The following is a 19,524-nucleotide window of genomic DNA, read 5'->3' on the forward strand; positions in this document are numbered from 1 at the left end:
GGTGGGAAAGTGGAGTGAAGGGGCCTGGCAAGTCCTTTTTAGAGCTGCTTGTTCACCTTGATCCCCACCTGCCATTCAGTTCTCACTGATGGCTCCTTGTAGCTGTTACACAGAGAGTGACCATACCCTGGTAAACTGTCTTGGCTAATGGGTCAAACCAGGTGAGAGTTGCTGACGGATCTCCAACCCTTTGTGGGGCAGGGGATTTGTCTATCCTAGCATAAGAAATCTGGCCCTGGCAGACTGAGTGGGGGAGACCAATCAATAGTCCAGTGGTCAAGAATGCAGGCCCAGCATTTGTTATGGAATGCTAAGAACACAAGAAGACACTTAGACATCTTGGTCATGCACTGCAGCAGGTGAAGTCCCCAGCTGTAATGGGTATCCATGTCACTGCATTAAAGTGTCTTCTGCCAAGAAAGTGGGATTGCTCCTGTGCCATGGCTTTCCACTTAAAAGTCCATTACGCACAAGTTTCTATTGTGCAATTCAGTTAAGTTCAAACATAATTCATTAAGTCCTGTGGCCTTGGGGAGTGTGAAGGAATGGCATGGCATGGCATGGCATGGCATGGCATGGCATGGCATGGAATAGAGAATGGAATGGAATTCTATATTGGCCAAGTGTGATTGGACACACAAGGAATTTGTCTCCGGTGCATAAGCTCTCAGCGTACATACAAGCAACAAGTGATAAATCATGATCATAATCATAAAATACAATAATCATATATCATAAAATACAACACTCAGTGGTAGTCATAGGATACTAAATAATCAACATAAATCAATAGGATACTAATAAAAGCAATCAACATAAACCATGAGATACAAACAACAAAGTTATAGTCATAAGAAGCTAAGGAACTGGGTAATAGGAAAGATGAGAAGGACAATAGAATAGAATAGAATTCTTTATTGGCCAAGTGTGATTGGACACACAAGGAATTTGTCTTTGGTGTATATGCTCTCAGTATACATAAGGAGAATAAAATACATTCATCAAGTATAAAAAGATACAACACTTAGTGATAGTCAAGGTTAATAATGCTATCAAATCGTACTAGGAAAGAAATAAAAACAATATAAATTTAAAGATACAATCGATATGGTTATAATAATAAGTGGGAAAAGATAGATACTAGTAAGGAAGAGAAGAATAATAGTAAACTAGTTTTAGTAAATTATTTGACAGTGTTGTGGGAATTAGTTATTAAGCAGAGTGATGGCATTAGGAAAAAAAGCAATAGTAATAGTAATACAGCCTTACTACTGGTAGGTAGTTTGACATCCCAGGGCATAAGAATTGTTGTGGGAATTAGTTGTTTAGCAGAGTGATGGCATGGGGGTGGGTGGGGGAAACTGTCTTTATGTCTGGTTGTTTTGGCATGCAATCCCCTATAGGGACATATATAGGTCTTGAGGGAAGAAGTTGAAACAGTTTGTGTCCAGGATCTGCATGTAGGTAGCCTTGGGACCAGTGGTCATTTGTCTCTCTGCCTGGGGCAACAGAAATGTCTGGCAGCATCTAGATTGACTGTGTAGCCCTTTTAGGATAGCACTGTCTGTCCTCATATGAGGGAAGCGATTAGAAAAGATACCCTAACACTGCATGTCTCACAACATCTGGCTAGTTATTACTGCTCCTTTGCGGTCGAAATGTATCAAGAAAATTAAATAGAAAATCCATCTTCAGAGCTTGGAACATCCACATCTTGCTGGATAGACAAGGTGTCAAGGACTGAAAGACAAATAGTGTTCATAATGGCCAAACTTTGCTGTTATTTCATTTATACCATTGCACTTAGTTTGACCAGGCTTGCAGATGAGAGTTCATTGTAGAAGGCCACTAGTGAATGGATGGGAGTTTCTATGAGGATGCAGATCAGATTAATTGGAAAATCCCTGCTAGTGACCAATTTGTCATTCTAGGCAATTTGGAATTTTAGGTATTTTAGGGTGGGGTCAGAGAGGGACAATTGGGATGGAGTCCTTGGGAAAGATGAACACTAAGCAGTAATGGCCTACTGCTTTTGAGCACAACCTGTGCATTACCAACACAATGTTAAGACCTGCAAACGAGTACAAACAGTCTGGATACATCTCAGGTTCAGATATTGGCACCTACTTGATTATGTCATAGTCCTCCAGCATGACCTTAAAAACATCACCCAACCATGTATGTTACCGAGTTCTGGATAGATCACAGGCTGGTTCAGTCTACCATCAACCTACGTATAGATCTTTTACATCGTACGCAACCAAGAACTGTCAGTATGTACTTTAGCATCAGCAGATTTTAATATTTAGGTCAAGCCCAATGTTTTCCAGATGTATTTAATGACAAATTCTCCAACAGTTTACCATTTGTGAAAATCTGTTCTAAAATGTGGATGCCGTTTAAAGATGTGATCATGCAGACTGCAACAACTTTACTCGGACTGAAAACTTGGGTGCATCAAAACTAGTTTGATGAAAACCATGAGATCATTTAAGTAGCCCTCCAGGCTAAGAAACCAAGTCTATACTGATTGGCAGAATCACTCAGCATTTGTATCAAAGAAAGACAATCCAAACTACAGGTGGAATTGCAAGAAATGCAAAGAAAGGCTAAGCAGGTGGATTGCTATGCACTCATGCCACCAGAGAGTTCCTCAGTGCAATATAGTCAACTTCTAAATCAGGATGCTACCCCTTGCTGGTATCTAATGGATTAAGCCTGATAAAGACCAGAAAGGACTGAAAAACACTGGACTGAACACTTTTCCAGCCTACTCAATAGGCCATCCATAGTTGATCCTAATGTCTTACAACAATTCCTCAGCAATCAGTCTTGAATGCCCTAGACCTGCCTCTCTCTACTGAAGAAATCAAGAAAGGGATCTCACAGATGAATTCAAATAAAGCAACAGGACAGAATGGCATTCCTGCTGAGATCTGCAAAGCACTAGGCCTGAAAACCTTACAGGTATTTCAAGAGATCTTGGAAAATACTTGGTTCACAGAGGAGATAACTGATTCCATGATGCCCTCCTGGAATAGATGTGTCTCTCTATAAAAATAAGGGAATATAAAAATAAGGGAATCACAGACTGCAGAAATTACAAGAATATTTCACTGCTGTCCATTGTTGACCAGATTTCCCCCCACATTCTCCTGAACAGACTTGCCAGAAAAGAACTTCTCAAGAGTGTGGCTTTCGGCCAGAATGGAGTACAGTAGCCATGAGGCAAGTCCAGGAGAAATGTAGCAAGCAGAACAAGCTTCTTTACTCTGTCGTCATTGACATGACAAAGACATTTGTCATTGTATTCAGGATTGTCATGTTATGGATACTGGGAAAGATTTGTGAAGTTGATCAGTTGCTCTGTGATGGAATGAAGGATAGGTTCTTTACAGTTGTGATAAATCACTTACATTTGCTGCTTCCACTGAGGTGAAGCAGGGATGTGTGCCAGCTTCAGACCTCTTCAATCTTTTCTTCACTTGCATGTTGTCACGTCCTGTCTGAAAGAGGGAGTGTAAAATCTAGTACCAATTGGACAGATCTCCCTTTGACCTTCACCACTTGAACACGGGTGGGTTCTACTTACCTTTACTACCAGTTTGTAATGGGGCCGCGAGCGCGTGTGCTTCTGCGCATTGCTGATTGTATAAATGCTTATTTCTCCTGCCAGTAGCTTTATTCTTTTGGAATTGCTTCTTTTAGCTTGATATGCAGATAACTCTGCTCCTGGCACACAAAGACAGTGATGTACAGTTGATACTAAACAAATTCTCAGATATTAAGCCTATTGAAATAGAACATTCTATTTATCTATATCTAATAAAATGAAGATGTGTCTTTCTTACTATTGGGCTGTCTTCTATTGATGCTAGCTCTAATTCTTTTGCAGAAGAACGGGAAGCTCAGGGATAGGGGAACATAGCCCAATTATACACCTTCTCCCTTTCCATCTTATTGCTATAAGAGTAGAAACCAAGAACTCAAGGTAATTTGCACCTCTGAGAGAAAATCCTAGCTGAAACCAAAACAACAACTGTCCAATCTTCAAAAAGATCTACCTTTCCTAATATTCAAAAAACAAAAAAGTGGGGAGGAGGCCCATACAGCAATTATAATCACAACCCTCGGGTAATTGTTAAATCATGAACCTCTGAAACTAAATAACAACCAACATACGATTTTTATAAAACACGTCCCAGAGTTGTAGGTTTCAGTAAAAATCTCTGAGTATCACTTTGTCCTATCATCCAGACAGGTTCAGGAAGAGAAACATTGGCTAATTTCAGAGAAATTAAACCAGTGACATCCACCGAGAATATCTGATCTTCTTGATCTGCTGTCTGAGCTACATTATGCCTAAAAAGAACAGCAAATGAAGAGCTGTTCTAGATCTGAAGCCAGCAAATTAGTCAAGAGAAAAGTTTTACATGCAACATGCAGTAGCTTGATTTGTTGAAACTATTATAGAAGCCTTCTCCAACATGTCCACTAATGAATTGGCTGTGACTATACAGCCTTTTCTTTCAGCTTGTCCATGGCTCCAGATGGTTGATAACGGCATTACTTCTTATACTCTCATGAAGTTCAGAAGCTGAACTTTGTGATTACTGGTTCAATCAAATACGAGAGGGAGACTCACTGTTCCATAGCAGGATGGTTCAACTGTATGGATTTAAATCTTGGGAATAGAGCCTGAGCATGGATATGTTGTGCAGGGAAGGTAATATGATATGGAAATTTCTTGATTCATCTATTTGCAGCAGCTTCTAGCCTTACAATCAAGCATTGTGATTCCAAATAGAGTAGAAATTGCAAACTCTTTCTCTTCAGAAGGCCTTTTCCCTCTGAGATCAAGGTGCTGATCTGAGACTGACAGCTTCAGAAAGGACGGCCCAATTTTTATGTGTCATATTAATATAGTCATTTTATGGCTATGCTTTGTGATGATATTTTACTAATAATAGACTCATTGAGTAGAACCTACTAAATTAATACTTGAGTAGTTGAATAGTTTACAGACAATAGGGTGATGGCAAGTCAATAAAAAAGTTGTATATCTTTGCAGATGCAAAGCCTGAAAAAAAAACAAGGCTGCCAATTAGTATTTTAATGTTAATAATAAGATACTACAGGTAGTCCTTGACCTATGAACAAAATTGAGCCCAGAATTTCTGTTGTTAAGTGAGACATTTGTTAAATGAATTTTGCCCCATCTTATGACCTTTCTTGCCACAGTTGTTAAGTGAATCACTGCAGTTGATAAGTTAGTAACCCAGTTGTTAAGTGAATCTGGCTTCCCCACTGACTTTGCTTGTCAGAAGATCACAAAAGGGGATTATATGACCTTGGGACACAGCAACGGTCATAAATACAAATCAATAACCAAGCATCTGAGTTTTGATCACATGATCATGGGGATGCTGGAAAGGTCGTAACTATGAAAAACAGTCATAAGTCACCTTTTTCAGTGCCATTATAACTTTGAACGGTCACTAAATGAATTGTTGTAAATCGAGGACTACCTGTATTGCTGAATGGTAACAAAACTTGAGGAAATGAAGTTGCACAAACATTGGTCCGGCTATATTTCTGAAATACCATTTAAATAAAAAGAACATTCTTTGCTTCCATTTATTCCAATGTAGCAGTAACAATTACCTGAATACTTGCGATAAAACCAAGCGGATCTAAGTGGAGTATTTTTGCTTGCAGAAACTGTTTTTCATTTCTCCTAGTAACACAATCCTTACCATTGCTGCTTTTTTAAAAAATCCAACTGGATTCGCCAGTTGGAACTGACAGTTAAACAGTTTTAACTGTTCTGAACTTCCAACCCCCACCCTTCCACAGTGATTACATGTTGGACATTTGGTAACTGGCCTGCATTTATGGCCATTTGCAGCATCCTGCAATTGTGTGACTGTGTTTTATGATAGTTTTGCCAAAAAATGAACTTTGCTTCCAGTTTTCAGCAAAACTGGCCCATAATGAACCATTGGCTTGAGGTGCCAAATTTGCTTAAACGGTTACCACAAATCGGATTGCTCACATGGGTAACCCACTTAACAGCTGTCATGATTTGTGACCATAATAACAAGCTCCGTTATAGTAAGTTGAGGACTACCTACCTACTGTAGGTAGTCCTCGTATTATGACTGCAATTGAGCCCAAAATTTATGTTGCTAAGTGAGTTTGCCCCATTTTATGACTTTTCTTGCTGCAGTTGTTAAGTGAATCATTGCATTTTTTTAAATTAGTAACAAGGTTGTTAAGTGCATCTGGATTCCCCATTGACTTTGCTTGTCAGAAAATCGCAAAAGATGATCACATGACCCCCAGGACACAGCAATGGTCATAAATATGAACCACTTGCTAAGCAGCTAAATTTTGATCATGTGACCATGGGGATGCTGCAACAGTTGTGTGAAAAATGTTTGTAAGTCACTTTTTCAGTGCTATTGTAACTTTGAAATGTCACTGCACAAACTGTTGTAAGTTGAGGACTACTTCTATGTGTTTTAAACTGAAGATATAAGGAATTGCACCTCAGATATGTCATAAATTATTGTATTGAACAATTAACCTTATATAATAAATTCAATAAAACTTGGTTTATCTAGGATACTGAATCTTTTAAATCTATGAATTTGCTGTTATAGTTTAAGATTGCTTTATATACAGATTATAGTTTTAATTTACATACTGTAGTGTACATCGAGAATTCAGTTCCATTATTAATACTTGTTTGTCGTCTGAGTTTCTGGTTGTCAGGAAGTTTCTTGATGATATAACATATCTTCCTAAATGGGATTAAGTTCTCTAGGCTTCCTTTTCTATAGATGTAATTAAGAAAAATAGCCTGGTATAGGATTATTCGTAGTATTTGTACAGAACTGAAAAGAGATAGGCTTCTGGTGTAATGAAATCACTAAACATATGTTGAGTTATAACAAGGTCATACAATCACAGGAGAGGAACTCAAGGAGAAAAGTGGGCCAATTATGATAATGAACAGGTAGCCAAATGAAAAGGATGGAAGAGAGCATAGGGTAACAATGTGAAATTATGATTAGCATGGTAAGCAGCTGGCATAGCCTAAACATTGTCAGATGTCTAGAACATCACAGCTGAATGCAGTTTAAGGACAGTATGAAAGGACAAACTCCTTGGTATGATTGGAAAGGCAGTTATTCAAAGATACAAAGTTTGCACTGGGAGACTAGTAATTCCCTGAAATTTTCATTTTAGAAATCTTGTATATTACTGATTAGTATACTGGTCTAAACTCATTTATATGCTTCTTTTTCTTTGAAGTGTTTCTTTCCAAAAACATATTCAAATATTGCTTCTTTCTCTTAAAATTTGTAATTTGATCTGTTTTCTAAGACTCGATGAATTTACAGTAAGGACTATATTGGAAATATGTATATTTCTATATATTTAACACTGGGATCCCATACTGCAGTTTTGTTGCTGTTCTTATTAATAAGAAAATATTTCAGCTTGTTTATGTTTTAAGATAAAGTAGGAGCACAATATTTCTGACATTGCTTATTTACAGAGCAGCCCTAACTCTCAGAGGAGAATTAGAATGTAGCTACATCTGCCTCGAAGCTACCATTATGTCATGTCAGACAAAAGTGTTTAGGGTCTTGTTTCAAGACTGAGTGTAAACCTCCCTCATAATTCCATAAGACCAAAGACTGTAACATACTTGTCCCTCACCCCCAAGAAGCATGAGTTGAGTGGCGTTTGAAGAAGCAGATTCATCACTTTTTTCTTTACAATTAAAAGCACCCTCTTAGCCAGCTTAATTAACTAAACTGAAGCTATTTGTAATGTATTGCCTTGGTTTTTTTTTAGGATTTCCCTTGCTCAACCTGATAAAAAAACCTGGGAATTATATGTCCAGCTTGGAGACACAACTCATTCAGTTGTAGCTTCTCGTCAAGGATCCACTTACTTCGTAAGTATTCTCACTATTGTAATAAATAACGTTTTGTAATTGTGTGGTATGTTTGATTAAGATTCCATGATTTAGACTAAATAAAGCACCTGAATAGTTTCCTGAAAGGGATATTTCTGTTGATCTGCTTTTAGGAAATCAGTTACAAATCTTATTGTACCTTAAAGTCTATCAAGTCTATTTTGATTTAATATGTTGTGGACTAGATCAATTTCATCCAAAGCATATTATGTAATGTAATCATAAAAAACTTATGTCAGAATAAATGTACATGTCAAGCTTGAACAAACAGACCCAAATGTACAGGTAGTCCTTGACTTACAACCATTCATTTAGTGACCAATCAAAGTTACAACAGCACTGAAAAAAGCGACATAATTTTTCACACAACTGTTCCAGCATCCCCATGATCACATGATCAAAATTCTGATGCTTGACAACTGACTCATATTTATGATGGTTGCAGTATTCCACGTTCTGACGAGCATAGCCAGATTCACTAAACAGCATTGTTACGAACCTAATATAATATAGTTTTATATAATATAATATAATATAATATAATATAATATAATATAATATAATATAATATAATATAATATAATATAATATAATATAATATAATATAATATAATATAATATAATATAATATAATATAATATACAATACAATACAATACAATACAATACAATACAATACAATACAATACAATACAATACAATACAATACAATACACTGTAGCAAGAAAGCTTGTAAAATGGGGGCAAAACTCACTTAACAAATGTCTTGCTTAGCAACAGAAATTTTGGGCTAAATTATTGTCGTAAGTCAAGGACTACCTGTATAGAATTCAAACTAGCTACTTTATTGTTCTATGCCTACTTCCCAGACTAGCAGATTTCTCTGGGAAAGACTAGATAAGGCTCAAAGGCATTCAAGGGGGAGGACAATCAGTCCTTGCCCTCTTGTGTTTAATCAATGTCCATCCTAATTCCCCATTTGAGCTCTTCTCTCAACTGGGACATATGCTCTCTTAACAGTACATGACTTCAACTTCAAATAGAAAAATGTGTTTCAGAATGCACATGGATTCACATGTAGTAACTCATAATCTCATGGACCCTCCCCAATCCTTGCCACATCTCCCTTGCACCCTTGTATGCCCCCTTCTGCCCTTCCCCATCTGGCATAACCTACTTGCTTGCTTGCGAGCATCTGGGACTTGCAACTTCCTGCGTCTTCCCCACTGACTTGGTTGTGGGGAGGTGGCAGGGGCAGCTAGGTATTTAGTAATTCCAGTCCCAATTGCTGTATTAAGTCAAGGACTACCTGTATAATGTATGCCCTTCGTCAAAATGGAGTGAGCCCCTCCCAACTCAGTCCTGCTCTCTCAATATTTATTTGGTTTATTTTCCTCTCGGCTGTGTATATCTCTCAATTGGAAAACAGGAAACATGCTCATTTTGATTCCCTCCTGATATTAAATATCTTGGGAATAAATTGAGATTTTTAGCTCTGGAAGTATCATACTTCCAACTGTTTAAATATCAAATATTTTACCTTAGAATTCAGAGTAGTTTTTGCTTTGTGCTTTTGTCTTTTTACTGTCCCTGCAATCACACCTGGTATGTTCTGATATGGAATGCAGAGGAACCATTTCTTCAGTGAGTTTACTTCCAACAGACTTTATCTTGCTTTGTAGCTGGAAACCAAAACAAGGAACAGTTACATTTGCAGATTTTCTAGGGAAAAGTTTCATATGCCATCTTTCCCATATCAGGAAATAATTCACTGCTTTTATGAAAGCACCAGCATGAAAAAAAAATTAAAGTTGTTAGTTTTAGCTTGAAATAGTTTTATTGTGATGTTTTGGTTCAGATAATGCATTTTGATTAGTTGCACTTGTATTTTCTCCAGCAATATTTAGCATGTTTCTTCCATATAAATATGTATACTATGTTGAAATATTTTCTTTTGAAGCACATTTTGTTTCTAATTATTCACACTTACCATTTTATCTTGAAATCTTACATCCACTTGCATTGCTTTAATGACCTTGTTGATTAAATACACCTTCTAACCATAATTGTTATTTTTTCCCCCTCATCTTTCTCAACCGCTGTTTTTAAATATGGATCTTAGTCCAACCTTGTATAGGGCCTCCTGTTCACATTAGAGGGAGTAAATGGGTATGAGGTAATAAATATTGAAAGTACACTGTACACTGTACATACAGCCAATCTTACTCACACAGAAGTTATATATTCAGCATCATTATCCTGAATCTATCAGGATATATATATGGTAGGCAGGGTGGGTTCTAAATTTTTTTTACTACCGGTTCTGTGGGCATGGCTTATTTTGTGAGCGTGGCTTGATGGTCATGTGACAATTCTTTAGGATTTAGCAGAGGTATTGGTCTACCAGGCTTTTAACTGCTTGCAGAGCTGTATTGGTCTACTCATGTATTTTTACAGGCATCAGTCTACTCATATATTTTTTGCAGGCACTGGTCTACCCACTTATTTTTTCAGGCACCGGTCTACTCATTTGTTTTTGGAGGCACCGGTCAACCATCAAACTGCCTTTTACCACTGATCAGCTGTAGGGCGGCCCTTTGAAGCCCCACGGCTTTTTTTCCTTATAGCCCATCAGCTGGGACTCAGGAGGCAGCAATAGATTGGGGGTGGGGCCAAATAGTGGTGGGGTGCGGGGGGGGCCAGAACCAGTTCGGTGATGTCATATTGTCACTGCTACTGGCTCGGCGGAACCAGGAGGAACCCACCACTGATGGTAGGTTAGAAGATTATAGTTTCAGTTGGGCAACATTGATATCAGGTCCAAGTCAAAAGACAACACAGTGAAATCAATTGAGTCAAATCTGTTATTTGGTTCCATCTAATGGACAGAATATTATATAATACATATATATACTGTCTCCTCAAGTGTCTGGAAAGGCAATTAAGGAGAATTGTTTTTCTTATTTCATTTATCCTAACCAGGTCTGTTTTCTATTATATCAATAATCTCTTTTTTAATTGTTGCCCCAAGATATTTTTTTTTTCTGTTTATTTTTCTTATCAGTTGTTCTTATGGATATATATTGGCATAATTTTAGATGATTTGGTATTACTTCTAAAATATGGTTTTAAAATACTGGAATTCTGGGTCATTCAATGAAAATGATGGGATATAGTATTCAATTTTTAAAAGGAAATTCTTTTTTTTAACTTCTGTACATTTCTGGATTCTACTGTGGAGCTTCAGTTAGAACATTCTAGAACTAATGAGTGTTTGGTTCCTTCCTTTCTAGTTCATATGGCCAAAGGACATGGCTCTAGCTCTTTCTTTTACTTCTGCTGCAGGATCATCATGAAGGGTAGACCTCCTAATTAACTAGAGTTCATACAATGAAAATAATCTGTTGCAAAATTTAATTTAAAAGTTCTTTTGTTACTCTTTCTGTTTTATGCCTTTTGGGGTTAGTAATGTTTATTTTTCTCATTAGAGGAACCAGAATGAGTTCCACTCCATGCCATTCCTGGCTTATGGCCATAGATGCATTTTTTAGGAAAAGCTTTTAGCAGTAGAAGCAAATAGCTTCAAATGGTTATTCCTAATGCATTTTGAATCTTTTTGAAAGAAGTTATTTGGTAGTCACTTTTTATTGCTAGGTCCTTGGTTTTGGGTCCCAGTGTTAGCAAACATCTGAACTCTGCTGTAAGCCCACACTGGCTATGCCAATCCTAATGTTTGGCATCACTGAAATAAATGAGACACACATAATTGCACAGTAGGTAGACTGTGACCATCTGCTTTGAAGTCATAGCTTATAACCGTGAACTCCTGCTGCTGGTTTGCCCATACTCAATTATATCTATTAGCATTTTCACGATAAAGTCGAAGTACCAGATATAAATCTGCCAAAGAAATAGTTAACTCTCTGTATCCTGAATATTAGCTCTTCATTTTTAACTGTTTCACTGATGGAACATGTCTGATGTGCAAGCTATTTCATCTTGATACAGGACCTCTGAAATTCATGCCCAGTGGGGAGATTTCTCAGAATGATGCTGCCAAAGCTTGCTTTCTTTGCTCTAAATTTCATTGCCTTTCTCAGGGCAAGACAGGCTTATTACCATGACTTTAATGTGGCTCTTAAGGCTTTATAGCATGAAAAGAAAATAACACTACTGTACTGACTAGATGTGCATCAGCTGTGACTAACTGTTTTGATGTAGCCTTTTCAAAAGACTAGAGCAGAGCTTTCTTTTTTGAAACGTGTAAAGCAGCGTAGACATAGTTTCTCAGATGGATCTAATTAGTCCTTCCTAGGGAATGGCTGCCTATTTGTTGCAGCTGAATTCTCATTGCGTTCACCCATAACTAGAAACACCTCGGTTCAAACACATTTTTTTTTCAAACAAAAAGGGGTTTAAGGCTCCATGTTTTACTGCTTTTTGATGTCTGTTTCTCTTTAACAAAGAGAACCTTATGTTTGTACAACTGTTGTTATTAAGAAAGCCCAGCTTTGTTGAAGAACTCATCAGTATCTGACTGTTGGTAAAAGTAGAAGATGTTGATATACTAGGTAGGGAAGATCAGTTACATGTTTCTCACACAGTAGGCTCATTTATTAGAAATGAAGACCGTCTTATGAGTAGCGGAATGCAAATAACACACATCTAGTCAGTCATTTATCTCTGTTATGACTGTTGCCAGCCTCTAATCCATTCTTTTTCATGGCTGGCTGGGGGAATTCCGGGAATTGAAGTCCACATATCTTAAAAGTTGCCAAGATTGAGAAATACTGCTCTAATCTCTCACAATGGTCTTTCCCACTCTGGTCACACTTGAACTAAAGATATTGGAGTTTGCTTTTAGGATCTTTTTAATGAATGTGTGTGCTTGTAATGTAACTTTGACTTGAAATCTTAAGAATCTGCCCCCTCATGAATAAAAAAAAATAATGAAGCAGAATCTAGCTTGAAGATTCTTCTCAGGTTTTTTACTCCCGTTTTTTTTTTTATATCATCAGATTGAACCTAGTTCGGAGTAGGAGGAATTACTGCTATAGCAATTGCTTTGGTGAGAGTGGAAAATTGCTGCTGTAGAGTTGATTTGGCAAGAGGGGTGGCCATATAAATAAAAGTAAATACTGAAGGAGGAAAAAGATCAGCTCTTCATCTTAGGTTCTTCCAATTGCTCCATGCACACTAATTTATGTGGGAATGAGATCTATTAATATTTAAATTTCTGATTGGTTTTCATCTTGTAATCTAAATCAAAATATCAAGGCTCATATCCCAGGTAGATCTTTACCCAAGGTTGCCTTGATTTCTCAGCAACACCTGAGCATCTTGAACCTAAAGCTTGCAAAAAGACACAAGAAGATGAAAGGAGTTTGTACTTCATTTTTCTAAAAAAATAGTGCATAAGTGTGTGCTGACCATGATAAATCTGACATTTATGAGACAATTTTCATAAAACATCCTTTTTGTGATTTATTATCACATTATAAAAAAAAGAGGACACTGTGGTGATTGAAATTCACTCTTAGCGGTTTCGAAGCCAGAAATCTCACTTTTCTTAGTCATCAAAGCTCATTCTCTTAGAACAGTATCTATTTTATGAGTGTAAATTTTTCTTTTTAACAAAGATCTGTGAAATTACAAAAAGGTCAGATATCACTTTTTAAAAAAATAGCTTTTAGTAACCAACAGTTTCATTTAGTAGAAGCATTCTTATATTTTCTTCATTCTGTAAATAAAGCATTATGTAAAGTGATGTGAGAAAAGCCATATTGATCAGATTAGATCATCTAATTTTGCATCTAGTCTTTCAAATTGGCCTGCCAGAAAGTTTTTTTTAATAGAAATAAATTATCAGCTTATAATAATACCTTGTTCTCTGATTCATTACCAGATATCAATATTCAGAATATTACGTTTGAAGTTAAAAGAATACTTAACTACTATGACTAATTGTCATCAATAGATCTTTTATATGCAGTGCTTTTTTTAATGATCTGGAACCACAAGAGTGCATTGTGATAATGATCCATAAATTAATTTTATATTATTTTAATTAACTTTCTTCCTTACAGCCAAGCCATTTAAGAAAGTGGTCATCTCTGGATCATGAACAGTATCAATTGTTATGTTTTATATTTTATTTATTGTTTATTGTTTATATTTATATACTGCCCTTCTCCCGAAGGACTCGGGGTGGTGAATGATGAAGTACTTTTGTTTTTCCCTAAATCTGTGGCCTATTTCATTAATTTTCAAATGGATTCTTTTCAATCTTTTTAAATTTGTTCAAAGAAGAAAAACAAAAAACAGTTGATATGCTTAATTTAAATGGCCTCTCTAAAACAGAGGTACTGCCTAATTTTTAACAATATACTTAACCAAATTAGTGTTGCATTTATCCTTAAAATAATTTAGGTATAGTCATAGACCAAAACAATTAAATACAGCATCCAAAGTATAAGTACTGTTTGCAGTAGAAACTAATCATATCAAGATTACATTGTAGCCTAGCAGCTTCTTTTAAAATGATGTCTGCAACTTTTTGCTCAGTGTGTCCCTTTTTTTTCCTCTTCAGGAAATAAAATTTGGAAGATTGAAAACCAAACCATTATCAGATTGCTGGCATAATTCATTAAATGTAGTTATAGTTGACTGCATTTTGTGCAGGTTCACAAAATTGATCACAGTTTATTTATTATAATGTCTGACCATGCATAAAAGAGTTTAACTTGTATGGCAGAATAAATTTCAGGTCTTCCATCTGTTTTATTATGACATTTAGCAAATAGCAAAATAATCTTTTTATGTTAAATGTTTAATTTCTTCCTTTTCCTTTTCCTTTTTTTTTTAAACAAATCCCAAAAACAGTACTATACAAATCACCAATATACTGTATTGTCTTAGATTTTTCCAATTGTTTTTATTCAGTGAAAATAACATACTCTTTACTTACTGGAGAGCCTTGCTTTTGTAAACAAAAATAATTGCATCTCACTTACCGACTGTAATAGGGACTGTCTTAACTCTGTCATTAAGTGTAATATCATGTGACCATGACTTGTGACTTCCTGCCAGCTTCTCCACTGATTTTGTTGGTTGGAAGTTTTGTTGGTTAGGAAGATTGTAAATGGTGATCAGATGACTCTGGGATGCTATGACCATCAAAAATGTATCCTGCTTTCCAAGCACCCAAATTGCACTCATATGACCGTAGGAATGCTGCAACCACTGCACCTCTGAGGACTGGTCATAACTCTGCTTTTTTTTAATGCTTTGATCAGTTGTTGAATGAGGCAGTCAGTAAGCAAGGACTACCTGTATTCAATTTTGGTCAAATATTAACTAGGAAACGTGTATAAAGCATTTTAAAGAAGATTCAGTTACGTAGTTGTAATAAACACAACAAGCATTAAAGAAACATCACTCTGTAAGGTATCTTTGGTGATCATAATTACAGATAGTCTTCAATTTACAATAGTTCATTTAGTGACCGTTCAAAGTTAAAACAGCACTGAGAAAAGTGACTTATGATCATTTTTCATACAACCATTTCAGCATCCCCATGGTCATGTGATCAAAATTCAGACACTTGGCAACTGACTCATATTTATGGCGGTTACAATGTCCTGGCATCATGTAATCCCCTTTTACAACGTTCTGACAAGCAAAGTCAATGAGGAAGTGAGATTCATTTAACTGTCTTACTAACTAAGCATCTACAGTGATTCACTTAACCGTGGCAAGAAAAGTCGTAAAATGAAGTAAAACTTATTTAACAAATGTCTCACTTATCGACAGAAATTTTGGGCTCAATTGTGGTCGTACGTTGAGAACTACCTGTGCTATAGAAACAAAGAGAAAGAGACTTCATTAGATACTGTCCTGAAATGTTAGCAATAAGCACGGAAATGATAGTTCTGTATCAAGGGGATTTGAAAAGAAAAATAACAAATAGGCTAGTTCAAAAGAAGTGTGAGTAATTAGCACATGTGATGAGAGCAAAAGGGTCAAATTATAGAGTAAATATTGAGTGGATGATTAACATAAATGTAATAGTTTTATGCTCATTTGAATACAGTTAGGAATATAAATTACACAAATTGCAGGGTGTGAGTTCATAATTAAAACAATGCCTATTTAAGAGCCATATTAAATGTTTGGCATTAATTTTTATTGATGGTACTACTTCTACAATAGCATACTTTAGTGTGATAACAAAATACTAATGTGTTTCAGTATAATTTTTTAGGAAGTAAAACTTCTGTATCTAGCTTCTTTTACTGGAAAATAATGTGCTCCTTTTGGGTGGTAAAATCCTATGATAGCTTTAGATACATGCCGTATGAGCATTCTGTGATAAGGAAACATGGAGTGATAAGGAAACAAGATATTTGTAGGTGCACACCTGCTCAATACGAGTCCAATTTACTTCCCATTTGTGAATTTTACAGCAATGCTGGTCAGAAATTAAAATATTAGTTTTCTGATAATTTATTGATAACTTTGCTGTGATCAGAACAGAGCTAGTACCTAAGACACAAACTGGCAACAAATGCAGCCTGGTATGGCACTGCTGTGGCAGCTTGAAGCCACCGGCATGTGGCTTTTGCCACTAGTTGATGTTTCTATTTGGAAGGTTCTCCTGGTTGCCCCAGAATATAATTTGTAGGAGCAGAAAGAAACATTTCCTATAGAACACTTAAAATTCGTACCAGTAACATCACCAATTGCCAGTTTGCTTTAGTAGTTCAGGATAGAATCTGTTCTCTGTATGTAATAAAAAGTTTCTTTCTATTTCTCAGAATAATGTAGTGTGAACAATGGGAGTGTTTTGAATGAGTAAATAACCTTCAGCCCTCTACTTTCATGTTTTTGACAATGGAAGATTAACCATATTTAAGTCATTTGTCATAAGTATTTTTCCTTTTCGTATCAGATAAAACAAGTCAGCAACTCTTAATTTTATAAAGTATTGTTCCCTCATTGTTTCATGGTAGGTACTTTGATGTGTTTTACTTTTCGTGTATTGAATTGATAAAAAGCTAGTGTGAAAACATTTCCATAAACTATTTGGAACATTCAGTTTTCCAATTTACGTAAGTACAGAGGAAAAGGTGTGCACACCCTAGAAGAATTTGGCACCAGATTAGGATTACCTACTTCCTTTACCTTTAAAAAATTACTAATTGGGTTAACCTTGATATGACTGTGGTTTTACTTTTTACAAGGCTGCCCTTGACATAAAGTCCTTTTAAAACATATTTTAGCTTAACTTTTTTTTTCTGATGAGAATACTTATTAAGCTTGGTATCCTGTGTATGAATTGGAATATTTAATTGAATAATGGGTTTTTCCATAAAAAGTAATGTTTTTAGTGTTGTTTCACTGAAGTGTTCTTTCTTTCAGAGATTCAACTCCAACATATTTATGTTTGATAGTTTGAAGTAAGATAGCAAATCCAAATTGAAGCTAATGTATGCCAAAACAGCAAGGATGGGTAGCATTTGCTAGGGAAAGTGCAAGGACTATTATTCAGTGTCAAGTGCCTTCCCAAGGCCATTTTAACAGGCCTCGAATGTAACAGAAAAATAATTATTGAAGAGAAGTATTAATGCTTTTTAATTTTAATTGCATTTAAATGTTAATAATAAGATTGCCTGATAAATCACTACACACTACACAGAGAGTATGCTACGGGAAGAATTTGAATTCTGCAAGTTGATATTATCTGAGTGCCAGTCAGAAATGTACAAAAGTAGGTGTTCATGATATATTGAATGCAGTTAAATGCAGTTTATTTATTATTTCTATTTAATAAAACTATATCAACTATATTAAGACCACAAATAGATTTCCAGTATTTGCATTCTTATTTGCTCAGTCTAACTTCTGGAATGACCTAATACATATCCTGCTCATTTGTTATGGAGTGTTTTCAATGGATGTATTCAGGCTGCTGATTCTGTCTTCATCTGATTGGCTTCCTATTTTCTCTCACTTGGCAATTTCTTCTCCTGAACTGGTTCCCTTGCCATCCTAGTAGATGGTCTCATATCATGGTTGGTTAATAAATATTCTACAACATGTACCCACCTCAGTAGCAGACAGTTTCCAAGAACTACAATACAGTAGCTTGCCAGTTGCTTCCTGTGCTTATTTTTGCAAATTCTACAGACTTTTTGTTATTTTGTTTTTAAACTACGTCATACGAACAACTTACTTGCTTTTGCAGCTTTTAAGATCAATAATTAATGTTTTAAGTAGAAAAATGCATATTTTTTTCTAAATAATAGGGAAATTTATCTAAACCATGGGAGAATGAAGCCTTTCCTGGGAACTGAATGGTTAAAAGATTTTAGCCCAGAATCAAATGGATCATGCATTAAAAACAAAACAAAATAATCCACAACAATCCAAGAGTTGAATACCTGGGTTACTCAACTGGTCCAAATTTAAACACCAAGAGTCAAGGAACAGCAGGAAGGAAACGCATAGAAATGGAGATTTTAGATTGGCATGTGGTTTTCAATGAAGGATAGACCACTGCCAGCTGCTTTTAAGTAGAACAGGTAGAGATATGGCTGAGTTTTGGGGGTTGGAATCTTTGTTACAGGGGTGAAATCCAGCAAGTTCTGACAGTTTCTGGAGAACTGGTAGCAGAAATTTTGAGCAGTTCGGAGAACTGGTAGCGGAAATTTTGAGTAGTTCGGAGAAGTGGCAGATACCACCTCTGGCTGGCCCCAGAGTGGAGTGGGAATGGAGATTTTGCAATATCCTTCCCCCAGGAGTGGGGATAGAATGGGAATTTTGCAGTATCCTTTCTCTGGAGTGGAGTGGGAATGGAGATTTTGCAGTATCCTTCCTGTCACGCCCACCAAGCCACACCACGCCACCAAGCCACGCCCACAGTAAAAAAATTTGGATTTCACCACTGCTTTGTTAGGTATAATACCTAACCACATTCTGATGGATGACTTGATGCAAATGGCTTTATGAAGATATTAGATAAGAATGAGGACAGGACATGAGCACATGTCCACATGTTTATTGGACCCATGTCCCTCCTGGCTTGTTGCGGCAACCAGGGAGGTGACCAGAGACTGGATCCAGGCGATTATCAACGCTTCTTTGAGGGATGGGCCTTCTCCGCCGTACTTAAGGAGGTGGTGGTTCATCCCCTCCTCAAGAAGCCTGTCCTGGATCCAGCCTCCCTGAACAACTTTCATCCCGTCTCCAGCCTTCGCTTTATAGCGAAAGTTGTTGAGTCTGTGGTGGCCTATCAGCTTCCACAATTCCTGGTTTACCTGGACCTGTACCAGTCGGGTTTCAGGCATGGACATAGCACGGAAACGGCATTGGTTGCCCTGGTGAATGATCTCTGGCAGGCCCGGGATGTTGGTTATTCCTCCATCCTGGTGCTACTTGACCTCTCAGCGGTTTTTGATACCATCAACCATGGTATTCTACTGCGTTGGTTTCGGGAGTTGGGGGTGGGAGGCACTGTCTTACAGTGGTTCT

The 19,524-nt window shown here is 36.7% G+C and overlaps 1 protein-coding gene and 1 long non-coding RNA gene across 4 annotated transcripts in view; one reads left to right on the forward strand and one right to left on the reverse strand.

Moving 5' to 3' along the window:
• Window positions 1-19,524, forward strand: part of PCCA (propionyl-CoA carboxylase subunit alpha) — a 233,271-nt gene that overhangs the window by 141,984 nt on the left and 71,763 nt on the right. For all 3 annotated transcript variants that reach the window (XM_060686585.2, XM_060686586.2, XM_034418252.3), the window contains one exon: window positions 7,870-7,972. In XM_060686585.2, the coding sequence (XP_060542568.2) occupies window positions 7,870-7,972 (103 nt within the window). The remainder of the gene's footprint in view (window positions 1-7,869; window positions 7,973-19,524) is intronic.
• Window positions 901-5,794, reverse strand: LOC117665878 (uncharacterized). The gene is made up of 3 exons (XR_004591495.3): window positions 5,665-5,794; window positions 3,593-3,732; window positions 901-3,506 (listed from the first exon to the last, which is right to left on the reverse strand). It is a non-coding gene; the product is annotated as an uncharacterized LOC117665878 (long non-coding RNA).

Source organism: Pantherophis guttatus, chromosome 5 (assembly GCF_059756535.1).
Source record: "Pantherophis guttatus breed Tessera chromosome 5, ASM5975653v1, whole genome shotgun sequence".
Taxonomy (NCBI): Eukaryota; Metazoa; Chordata; class Lepidosauria; order Squamata; family Colubridae; genus Pantherophis; species Pantherophis guttatus.